The sequence below is a fragment of the Apis florea genome, unplaced genomic scaffold (assembly GCF_048593485.1).
Source record: "Apis florea isolate Af1SG1 unplaced genomic scaffold, ASM4859348v1 contig_2411_pilon, whole genome shotgun sequence".
Classification (NCBI taxonomy): Eukaryota; Metazoa; Arthropoda; class Insecta; order Hymenoptera; family Apidae; genus Apis; species Apis florea.
The window spans coordinates 1,441,231-1,453,903 of record NW_028256580.1 but is presented as its reverse complement, the minus strand read 5'-3'; the positions used below and the strand labels follow the sequence as shown (position 1 = coordinate 1,453,903).

Below are 12,673 nucleotides of genomic sequence, written 5' to 3'. Positions count from 1 at the left end.
TCATGTGAAGTTATAGGTAAAATTTGGCTCACATCAATTAAATACAAAATTATTAAATGATTATTGTAAATGTATATATAAAATTTAGCTAATTGCTAAATTAATTATATTAATTTTGATTGAAAATATTTTTCTTAATACTATATTGAAAATATAATTCCATCTTTTAAAAATATATAGAAAATTGATATTGTATGATTTGATATTATATTTGCAAAATTACAATTGAATTACTTTTTTTTACATGTATCTTTATTTTTTTTGAAATAACATTATTTTATTAAATAGTAAATAATTGAATTAATAATTTTATTAATTTATTATTTTATGTGATATACTGTAGAATAATTCAACTGTAAACTCTGCAATATTGATATTAGCATTTACAACAATTTTAAATATAATTATAATATATAATTATATATAGAAAGTGTATTTAACTCCTTGACGTCTATTCCAAATATTTGATTTAGCTTTTACAAGCTTTGTAATTTTAAATATTAATTGATTGTCAATTTTACTTATATTGTAAAATGTTATTTTCATAATTTAGACGTTAAGAGGTTAATTTAATAGGAAATGTTAAAAAATGGAATAACAAAGGATTGGATAGAATTAATATGATATTCTTATATTTAAAATGTGTCGAAACTAAAGATTGCTTTTACAGGGTTTTATTTTTTATTTAGTTTGCGTAAGAAAGGGTAAAACCTTTTGTTTAAATATTAAAACTCTATATTAATAAATAAAGGTATAAATGGAAATAAAAATATGATGCATTTCGCATGTTTTTCATTTCATTTCGTCAACACACGAGCTCATAGTAATACGGTCTTTAATCATAATTTTTCTCTCATTCCTTTATTAAGTTCTTCATCTTTTATATAAACTGCGCGCACTCTTTTTTTTTATTTCACCATCTGTGACATTGTCTCTTTTTTTTATTTCCGCATCTGTTACAAATTCGTAGAGATTCCACTTTTGGCATACTATAATAAATATTCTGCGATTTAACGAAAAATTGGATTAATTCAATTGTAATAAAATAATTGATAAGCTAGGTGGAAGAGGTGGAGCTCGCAGAAAACTTACTAAAATCTTTACTTGTATTCTAAAGTTTTAGGATATGGAAAATGATTAAAATAAAGTAATCAAATATTAAAATGAGGCAAATATATTCTTAGATATACATTCACATATTTATGTACACACATAATAGATAATCAATATCAGATAATGTAAATAAAATCTTCGTATATAACACTAATAATTTATCACTATATCCGTGTAGATTTGTTTTTGATCATAGATACATATGTAAATAGGTTACAAATATAAAAAAATGCTGAATCATAACACGCATAACGAATGAATCAATTTTAACGATAATATAACATAAATTCCATTTATTACTAATAAATGTTTGTATATAACGTATATTCAACTGAATCCTGTTGAACTTAAATTACAATTTTCTATTATAGTAAGTATTTTTATATATTTAATTAAATCAACTATATAGATACAACTGAAATATGATAAAGTGAATTCAAGGAAGAGGATATCAAAAATTTTACAGAATATATTTTTGTATAAAACTTACTTTGATACTTGAAAGTATATATATTCTAGATCATTCAATTATCTTCATGTCAACCTTTTCCACCAAACTAGCCAATTATTAAACACATTTAACTATTTTTTTTTTAATTTCGAGGCAATCAACATCAATTAATTTCAATTTATAAAATCATTTTTTCTTTATACAATTCTATTTTAAATTTTAGGTTTTGAGATAAATATAATTATTTTTAAGATTAACATGTAGTAAATACTATATGTAATAACTATATTTAAAGTGAACAGATAATATAAAAATTTATCAAAACCTAAAACATAAAATAGAAATTGATTTATATAAATAATTAATATAAATTAATAATGGAATGTTATATTAATAATTTATTTGAGTTTTGTATTATGTAATATGTTTATGATGTGGAATGCCTCGTTCGTGATCATCTTAATTACGTTTATAAAAAAATACTAGAGATGATAACAATTTTCAATGAATTAATGAAAAACTAAAGATGTAACATATAAGTTGATAAAATATAAGATAATGATAAAAGATATTTAAAGAAATAGGATTATTATAGATTACTTACATGTTTGTACAGATCCAACATTTAAATTCGAGCATTAAGCAACATACGTATATACCTTCCTATAATTAAATTGATATTAAAAATATTAAAAATAAAATGAATAATATTTATACAAACCTATCTTCCGGCGTACGAGCCAAATATTCACGTTCAATTAAACCTTCAATACGTTTTTTAATTATTACAGGCGACGGCAAAAATCGACCTCTTAATTGTTCTGTTACTTCGGTTACAAGTATATTGTGCTAAAAAAATATAATATGAAATAAAAATATATTAAAAGATATTAAAATAATAATAAATCATAAGAATGATAATGCTACATACAGGCATACGCTTTCTATCTTTCATAATGCGAACAATAGCTGCTTCTATTTCATGTTTTCTGTCCTCATCTACTTTATTGCGTGTTTCTCTTCTTTCAGGTTCTGATTCGCCTTTTGCAGCTACTGTTTGAATCTTTACTCTAAAATAAGTTATAAATAATTTATAAGTAATATATTAAATAAATTTATTTAATATTTTCATTTACAAATTTATTAACTATTAGATATTAACTATTATATCGATTTTGATTTATTATAAATAAGATACCTATGTAATTTACTGGTAAAACTGTCATTAACACAAAAATAATGTGAAGGTTCTATTTCCTTTGTACGAGGATGCTTTAATAACACTCTTTGCGTAGCTTTTCCCATTGCGAGAGATTGTAATGCTCTAACCAAATCTCTCTCTGGAATATCGGTTTCACCTTGAATTTCCTACACAATGTTTTATATTTTATGAATAATCACGAAGACTTCAATATTCTTCAATAAAAGAAATTGGAAAATAAAACTAGATATTTAAACTAACCTCGTACGTCAATTTTTCTCTTTTGTTGAAAAGCATTAATACACACATTTGATAAGTTGATACTTGAATGATGTGTTTTCTGGTATTTCCACAACTGTTGCTACGTTGACTTAAAATACTACCATTAGTAGATATTCCAGTACCATACAGATTACCACTTCCATTGCCAATAGAACTTGAAGACGATGGTGTATCTAAGCCACCACAACTACTTTCTTCTCTTCGTGGTCCATGAAATACAGCATTTAAATCCGCAGAACCTAAAAAGATTATATTAATAATTTTTATTTATATTATCAAAATTAAAGGCATAAAAAAAAGATTATTAATTAATTAATACAATATTAATTAATTAACCTAATTGTGGTTGTAATGTTAATTGTCGACCACTATGTTTAGCAAGATAAAAACGTCGGAAAGCATCAAAAGCATCTCGTGGAGCAGCTGGCATGCTACATTTTGGAGTTGCGGATTGCGTCGGCCAAAAACCGGTTGTCAAAACTCTTACACTTATATCCACTCCATGTAGGTTTGTCTATAAAATATAAAATTGAAAGTATAAAAATCAATTATTTATGAAATAATTATAAATATTTTAACTTATAAATGCTTACATTGGATGTAAGGACATGATCTTTAAATTCATCCATAATAGTATTACTAACTGTTATATCTTTGAACATTCCCTCCAATTTTGATGTGAATTGACATCCACATTCAGTCTAAAATAATTAATTATTAAATAATCTATATTAATAAATTAAAAAAAAAAGTTACCTTAAGTTTGGATATCATGTTTTTCTCGCTGTCATCAGATACAGATTTATTCAAAAGAAGACGTTTAGCTAAGTGTTGTTTATAATATCGTTCAAATACATCTTTTTCTTGAAGAAATCTAAATAAAACCATAGTTTTATCCAAGATACCTTCGATTTCCTGTTCTGTCATCTAAAATATATTAACACAAACATTTTTCAATTAATATTATATATAATCGTATTATTTAGATTAGGAATTGAAATGGAAGATAAAACTTATATATTTTATTTAAATACAGCATTTTATTTAAATATATTCTACCTTTGTAGAATGTAAGATATTTATTAAAGTTTTATGATATTACCTACCATAAAAATTTATTTATAAAAATATAATTAAACTAACCCCTTTAACACCTTTTTTCAGCTTATCATCAATGAAGAGCGAAAGATATTCTGGACTTTTTGTATTTAAATTGAGAAAGTATTCAAAGTCAGATGCAATCATTTGTTTATAATTCTTATCATTATTAAACGAGTAATGAAGAAAATGATCGAAACGATCTTTTAAATCTAGCAAGTTCTGAATAAAAAGAACTGCATTTGTCGTTGATTCATGTTCCTCTTGAACCATGGCACGACCTTGCTCTTTAAGAAATTGAGAAACACAATCGCACACAGTACGTAAACCATCCGAAACTCTCGAAAATAATTTGTACATGCAGCCAAGATCTTCAGTTTTTTGGTTTTTGAGCATATGTACTACACCACTATTTTCCATCTTCAAATAAAAAGATAAATTGTTCTAATTTGTTATTTATCATTTTTTAAATTGTCATAATAATATTAAATATTATATTAATACCTCGACAATAGTTTTCATATGAATTTTAATTAGTTCTTCTTCTACAACTTCTACTATCCGTGGTTCGGTAGATTCATCTAAATAATGTTTTGCTCTTTCTGATTCTTCACAAATTCTAGCTTCAACTTTTTTTATATATACTGATGCACTATTTTCAGCCAAAAATTTTTGAGATTCCATCTAAATCAAAAAAAGAAATAAATATTATCATATATAAATAAAAAATATTATTATATAATATTAAATTAAATAATATAAATAATATTATAAATTAAATTAAATAATAATATTATAAAATTAAAAAAAAAGTTTTCTTACTCTATAAAATTCAGCACTTTGTTGTAAAAAAGGCCTTTCAAAATCTTCCTCATAAACTTGACGACTGTTAATGCCAAGTAACATTAACATTTGGCAGGCATTTTTTATTGCAATACGATCTACAACTTCTCCTCTTCTTTCTCTTGCTACCATGCCTAATAAAGTTTCTCTTAAATGATCTCTAACACATCCATATCTGACCACCTAAAAATAAGATAATTATTTATAAGATAAGATTAAAATAAGATAAGATTTATTACATTAAATCTTTCACAATTATTCTAGCTTTTGAACTAAATGACAATCATTTACCTGATCTCTAAATATGATAAGTCCTAAATTATACACATTGTCCACATCATGTTGTTGCACATAAACTCTATCCATATACATTAAAATATCTCTTATCATTACCATAGATGTCTGATGATCATTCCAAGCTTGATTTAATGTTTGAAGAAAATTATTGTGAAGAGATCTTAATACATCTTCTCTCACTTTATTTTCTAAATGATGTGTTACAACTTCTTTTAAACCTGTATATAAACGTTCACCATATTTGTGAAGAACCATAGTATAAGCATTCCGATAAAGCTCTTCAAAACTAAGCCCTGAATTATTTTTCTTCTGAATTTCTTGAATAGCATTTTTTAATAGTGCCCAAATACTTTCTACATACTTTTCATCCATAGTTGTCTAAAAGAAAATTAGCAAATGAAATATTTGATATTTAATTATTAAATTTATATTTGATTATTAAAAATTAATATAAATAATCTTTGAGAATTAAAATTAATTTCATAAAAAATCAAAAACAGGTGATAATATTATCACAAATAATAAATTTTATTAAAAAAATCAATGAAATGCATCGAATTATATATAATATAGTTTTTAATATTAATAAAATATAATTATGATGTAGAATAGTTAATGATAATATCTAAAAAGAATATAATTATATATTATTAGAATATTTTGAATGTCAAGTATTCTCAGTTTCATATTTTAACCTTTTTTTTTCTTACATTAACTATTTTAACATTGTCTTTATTACATAAAAGAAATATTATGAATATTAAACAAATAACAATGCTTAATTTATCAATATTATTTTGTCATTGTACAAATACAAATTTTATGCTTTATTGCTTTATTAGATAAAAAGTAAAATATGTAATAATAATAACAAATACAAAGAATATTTTACTAGTCAATTATAATTATAAGATATGATCACAAAGAATATTTCATTAGTATTTTAAATATAATGTTATTTGATCAATTTTTAATGTCATATTATTTAGCACAGGAGATATAATTTTTACAATCACAAATTTAGTGGACAATATCACAGTTCCAAATTTTATTGACAGAATAAACTGAAATTCATTGATAAACATGATAATATTGAAATATTTATATTTCATTGCTTTTATTTTATATGCCACTATAGCAACTGCTGATACATTCATCTTTGTGACAATATATACAACATTATAAACATGATTCTTTAAAGTTCAAAGACACAGTATATTGATCATAAATCTAAATTATGATACTATGTGTTGTTATCTTATAAGATATAAAAAGAAGAGTTTTTGTAAAAAATCAGGTGATGAAAATTACTTTTATAAATTATTTTTTTTTTATATTTTTTTTATAATTTGACATGTAATTAAAAAGAACTGGTTATATATAAATGTATATATATACGCATAAATTTGAATAGCGTATATTTATTAATTTATTTATAGATATTAAATAAAAGTAAAAAAAGGAAAAAAAAACAAAATATAAGAACAATTAAATTTTAAGAGATAAAAACGAGTGAAGGCTAGAAAGAAAAAACAAACGAAGCCATACTCACCGGAAAAGCACGTATGCGCATTTTGCTTTCTTTCTTAAGCATAGCACTGCTCTTCATCATGTCGAATTTCTAGTTGAACGGAGATTCTTTTAGAACGAAGATTCTTTTAGCTCTCTGGCCAATGCTATAATAACGTTACACCGTGTGTACATTGACACCAGTTAAACGTAGGGAACATTCATTCGCGTACAAGGTAGAATAGCCGACGATCGGCTATTGCATGAAAATATGATCACTTATCCACGTTCACGTTATGCAGGAGAGTCAAAAATTGTTGTTATCATGAACATTTAGTAAAAGAAAGAAAAATATAAGATGTATCGGTAAAGAGGGGGAAAAAAATGAAACTTAGAAAAAGACAGACAGGAAAGGGAAATGGAGAGGAGAGGAAGGGTAAAAAGTATTCTCTTTTTATCCGGTAGATGAAAATGGGAGATAAGATACTCAAGGGTTGAAATGTAAAGGGAAAGATGAATATGAGAGAAAAATAGATAAAGAGGTTGAACTAACTAAAGTGAAACAAACGAAAAAAAAAAAAAAGGAAAAATCACACACTCCTGTCACGAAGCGATGAATCTGTCAAATTTCAATAATACACACAAATTTTGATGATTTTTGAACACATTAACGTAATTGTCGGTACGTTCTCAGCGTCTTTCGAGGCATAGTGAATTTAGATTGTGAAAACTCGAGTTTTCATCCTATGATCCGATATTGAGTACACAATATATCATTCACAACGATATGTTCCATGCACATGAATCACGAACACTGTTATCAGTATAGATTCGCTCAGTACAAATTTCACTATTTTACAGCGCCATGAAAAGAAGCTATTTTTTTTATTTTATATATTATTCATTGATATCACTCTAGTTTCGAATTTAATAAATTTATTAATTAAATATCATAAAAATAATATTTTTAATTCAATTTGTTTAATAACTATGAAAATTACTCGCAATTAAAAGTAGCTTACTTCAGACTAGTACTTTTATCATATTCATGAATTTTATTTCTTAAATAAAATCAATCATATTACTTTTAATATCTACATATTATTAATATAAATCTAAATTATTAACTTACTTAATATCAGTAAGTTATTACAATAATCCTTCGAACCAATTCGATATTTTCTTTTTTTAAAGAACGCTTTACATGAATAATTTTGTATGAACGTTTGTCCCTGCATTCATAGATCTATTTATACTTCCTTGTCGTAGTTTAAAAATCCAGAATTATGTAGTCTTTAAGAAAATTTTATAAAAAAATTAAAAAAAAATATTAATTAATAATATCGTGAGAAATTTATTAATATTATTAAATAAAACTAATATGTATTAATTTTTGAAAGATAATACGTTTATCTTTTTTGAAGTATTACAATTATTTAATATATTATTTAAAAATTGGTTAAATAATAATAATTTTAAGTTAAATTAAATTAAAATAAAATATAACAATATTTTAATTAAATTAAATTAAAATAAAATTTAATGTAAATACTTTTGTATCATATATACAATTACTATTATATGACATATATGTTTTATTTGTACTAACCTTGTGTATTATTTGTTTTATGAATGTATTTATAAAATGTAAATAGTAATCTGAAGGATAATGGAAATCATCATTTAATGATATTCAATTAATGTCCATTTTTTTTAGTTTTAGTTGAAAATAGTAGTAGAAGAATTTAAATATCATACAATGGAATTGATATCAATGTCGAAATACTTAACTTGTTTGTTAATTTTTTAGAAAAACAAAAAAATGACAGTTTGTCTTAAATTTTGAAGGTTATTTAAAGTATTTTTAAAAAACTGTTTAATTTATATATAAACATATTTAAGAAAAGTACCTATATTTAAATTTCCGTATATAAACATAATTTATCTATCGTAGTACAAAGATTATATAGAAATATGATAGATAAGAGATATCATTAATATGATAATACATCATTAGTAGTTATTAATATCATATTTCATCATTTAAGGATTTATTACAAACCTTATATTCATTACATTCATCTATTTGTTATTTTATTATGCAATAAATACTTTAGTGAAAATAATGTTCACGGATTGTTTAAAGTTAAGATCATATAAGATCATATAAAGAATTGAAAGTATACATATATTTTAAGACAAAAATATAAATATTTTTATAAAGAAATTTAATTTCATCGATAAAAAAATTTATTACGGAAACTTCTTATAAGTTATATAAAGTATAGATAAAAATAATAAATATAATAGTAAATAAGATCGAAATACGACAAGTAGAAAATATATTAAGATAATTTGGACAAGATTGCCATGTTTTTTTGCCACCATTTTAATAAAGTGAACGTGCATTTTATAAGAAGGGCTTATATCAAATCTTGTAGTAACAATATTGTTTCTTCACAAATATTATTGCCAAAAATTCATCAATCATTCAATAATTCAACATTTTTATTCGTTAAAACATTCAGTAACATTTCTTCTATAGCAATGACTAAAATACAGGTAAGTGATTAATAAAATTACATTATTGATATCTGTTTTATATATATATATATATACACAATATACATATATATTATATATATATTTTTAATTAATTAAAATTTCTTTATATTATTTTTTTAACAAATTTTTTAAGATTTTAACTTTAATTATTTTGAAAATAACTTTTTTTTATAAATATAAAATAAATTTTATCTATTATGATTTGATTTTGTATTATTACTTTGTTTTAGGTTGGACCTGTTGTTGATGTCTTAGGTGATGAAATGACAAGAATCATTTGGGATTCCATTAAAGAGAAACTCATTTTACCATACTTAGATATTAAATTACATACTTATGATTTAAGTATTGAAAATCGAGATGCTACTAATGATAATGTGACTATAGAATGTGCTGAGGCTATTAAAAAATATAATGTAGGGATCAAATGTGCTACTATTACTCCAGATGAAAAAAGAGTGAAAGAATTTAATTTAAAAAAAATGTGGAAAAGTCCAAATGGTACTATTAGAAATATTTTAGGTGGTACAGTTTTTCGTGAACCTATTATCTGTAAAAATATACCAAAATTAGTAAACAGTTGGATTCGACCAATTATTATTGGTAGACATGCTCATGCAGATCAATATAAAGCTATAGACTTTATAATACCTGGTCCAGGAAAACTTGAAATTACATGGATTGGAGATAATGAAAAAAAAATTCAACATACAGTTCATAATTTCAAAGGACCTGGCATTGCACAAGCTCAATATAATACAGATGAGAGTATTCGTGCTTTTGCTCATAGTTCTTTTCAATATGCTTTATCAAGAAGTTATCCTTTATATCTTTCTACAAAAAATACAATTCTTAAAGAATATGATGGTAAATTTAAAGATATTTTTCATGAAATATATGACAAAGAATATAAAGCACAATTTGAAGCCAAGAATATTTGGTATGAGCATCGTTTAATAGATGATATGGTAGCATATGCAATGAAATCAGATGGTGGTTTTGTATGGTCTTGTAAAAATTATGATGGTGATGTTCAATCTGATTCTGTAGCACAAGGCTATGGATCTCTAGGTTTGATGACTTCAGTTTTAATTTGTCCAGATGGACGTACTGTGGAAGCTGAAGCTGCTCATGGTACAGTTACAAGACATTACCGTCAGTATCAACAAGGAAAGGAAACTTCAACAAATCCTATTGCCTCTATATTTGCATGGACAAGAGGTTTACTTCATCGTGCAAAATTGGATGATAACAAAGATCTTAAACAATTTTCAGAAACATTAGAAGCAGTTTGTATTAATACTATTGAATCAGGTTTCATGACAAAGGATCTTGCAATTTGTATCAAAGGCATAAATAATGTTACTAGATCTGATTATTTAGAAACATTTGAATTTATAGATAAGTTAGCAGAAAATTTACAAAAACAAATAAAAGTAAATTGACTAGAATATCTTCCTAATAAAATGTTATCAAAGTATTAATTATCTAAAAAAAATTATTATTAATGGTTATGGGGAAAGAATATGCATTTAGATTATAAAAATAAAATATAATAATATAAATGAAATTGAGATTAACATATTGTAATTATAATTTTTGTAAAAATATATTCAGAATCAAATTCTGTTTTGATATTTTATGTACATATATATTTTTTTAATATCTTTAAATATTATTACAAAAAATTGATTTTTATTTTTTTTACTTTCCTTTCATGAAAAAAGCGTGATAATTCTTTTTCAAACATTAATATTAAATATTATTATATTACTATTAATACTAAGTTATATTTCATGTTGTAATTATTAAATCTTATTCAAATATTTATATTATATATTTTTTACTTAAATATTTCATTAATTTTAAATAATTAATAATAATTCAATATATTTAAATTTCTTATAAAATTAAGTATAAAAATATTATTCACATTTATCATTTGATTTTATTTTAATTTTTATTTTATATATTTGCAAATTGATTTTATTTAAAGTATATTATTTATAAGAATTATAAAAAAAAATAATATTAATTTCATTCTATTTAATATTTAAAAATAGCTTTTTATAACAATATCAAAAAAATAATATAAAAAAATATTTATTTTATTTAATTTTTAATAAGGTTATCAACTCATAAAAGATGAAATATAATAATTGGCATAACCTTTATATTTTATTATTATTATTATTAAATGTAAACTATCATATAAAATCTGATATTGCATAACTCCTTTAAACTATAATATTATTTTATTTTTTATTAAAAAAATTAAAAAAAATTATTATTTTTAATATTTATATAAATTACATAATTAATGATACTGAATAATATCTATTATTATATACTGAATCAATTTCAATTGATTTAAATTATATTATAATATATTATAATTATATAATATATTATGCTAAACATATGTATTTATTATAATTAAAAATACTATTTTTTATTAAATAATTACCATACCCAATATACCCAATATATAGTACCATATAGATTCTAATGTTCAATTAATTAATGAAAACTTAGTTCCGTATATTATTATTCATTATTTTGGATCATTAACTCTCGAAAAATTGAAAATAGTTGCAAATAGTTAAAAGTAGGTAAGTAATAATATTATTATAATATGAATACTAATTTGACATATTATTATTCTATTTTACAAAATCAATGATAAATTAAGAAATTAAAATATCTTTAAAAATTATAAATTAAAAATGAAGATATAAATATAAATAATATTAAAGAAATATAATATTAAATATATTAATTATAATATTAAATAAAAAATAGATTAATATTTAATACATATTCTATCTTAATCTTTTTCTTCTTTTTACATATGATAACAAAACATGTTAGCAGCAAAGTTTTAAAAATCTTGATATTAAATATTGTTATTTATATTAAATCTTAATTAAGCAACAAATTAACTGAAATATTGCATTTTTACTATGTTTCTATGATCAAATTATATAGCAAAATTTTAATATTTCTTCTATCAATTTGTAATGAGTTATACGAAAAAAATCTGAACGTTTCTGACACGAATCTACTTTTAGTAAGATCTGTTATATTTCTGCAATCAATTTGCTAATTCCTTCATAACTCTTTTATAAAATCCTGTACTAAATTTAATATTTTTCTGATGATAAATTTTAGAATTCAAAATTTTGGAAAAATTAAAAGTAGATTTTGCGTAAGATTAAAAAAAAATGATTAATAATTCATTTTATTAATTAATATATTAATTACATATTAAATTATTTTATTTTATTTTATTTATCTATGATTTATCTATAATC

The 12,673-nt window shown here is 22.4% G+C and overlaps 2 protein-coding genes across 5 annotated transcripts; one reads left to right on the top strand and one right to left on the bottom strand.

Annotated features, from left to right (window-relative positions):
- Positions 1–610: 610 nt before the first annotated feature.
- Cul3 (cullin 3) lies at positions 611–8,610 on the bottom strand. Of its 4 annotated transcripts, none has more exons than XM_086905555.1 (16): positions 8,404–8,610; positions 7,927–8,087; positions 6,838–6,961; positions 5,280–5,663; positions 4,968–5,171; positions 4,650–4,829; positions 4,191–4,565; positions 3,804–3,974; positions 3,641–3,748; positions 3,384–3,561; positions 3,027–3,286; positions 2,763–2,932; positions 2,496–2,634; positions 2,286–2,413; positions 2,169–2,227; positions 611–1,003 (listed from the first exon to the last, which is right to left on the bottom strand). In XM_086905555.1, exons 3-15 carry the CDS (start codon positions 6,895–6,897, stop codon positions 2,203–2,205), a joined length of 2,382 nt encoding a protein of 793 aa, XP_086761681.1. In that variant the 5' UTR covers positions 6,898–6,961; positions 7,927–8,087; positions 8,404–8,610; the 3' UTR covers positions 611–1,003; positions 2,169–2,202. The 4 variants fall into 4 exon arrangements, with proteins under 4 accessions (XP_086761681.1, XP_086761683.1, XP_012339583.1 ...); XM_086905557.1 differs by having other exon boundaries at positions 611–989; XM_012484129.3 differs by lacking the exons at positions 7,927–8,087; positions 8,404–8,610 and having other exon boundaries at positions 6,838–7,613.
- Positions 8,610–11,189, top strand: Idh (isocitrate dehydrogenase [NADP] cytoplasmic). The gene is made up of 2 exons (XM_003691809.4): positions 8,610–9,356; positions 9,590–11,189. Exons 1-2 carry the CDS (start codon positions 9,165–9,167, stop codon positions 10,802–10,804), a joined length of 1,407 nt encoding a protein of 468 aa, XP_003691857.4. The 5' UTR covers positions 8,610–9,164; the 3' UTR covers positions 10,805–11,189.
- Positions 11,190–12,673: the final 1,484 nt, after the last annotated feature.

Coding starts and splice junctions, on each gene's coding strand:
- Cul3 (XM_086905555.1), bottom strand. CDS start 6,897: ATGATGAAGAGCAGTGCTATGCTTAAGAAAGAAAGCAAAATGCGCATA. Junction 4,566..4,649: donor ATATGAAAACTATTGTCGAG/GTATTAATATAA, acceptor TTTTATTTGAAG/ATGGAAAATAGTGGTGTAGT. Junction 2,414..2,495: donor AAGATAGAAAGCGTATGCCT/GTATGTAGCATT, acceptor ATATTTTTTTAG/CACAATATACTTGTAACCGA.
- Idh (XM_003691809.4), top strand. CDS start 9,165: ATGTTTTTTTGCCACCATTTTAATAAAGTGAACGTGCATTTTATAAGA. Junction 9,357..9,589: donor TAGCAATGACTAAAATACAG/GTAAGTGATTAA, acceptor ACTTTGTTTTAG/GTTGGACCTGTTGTTGATGT.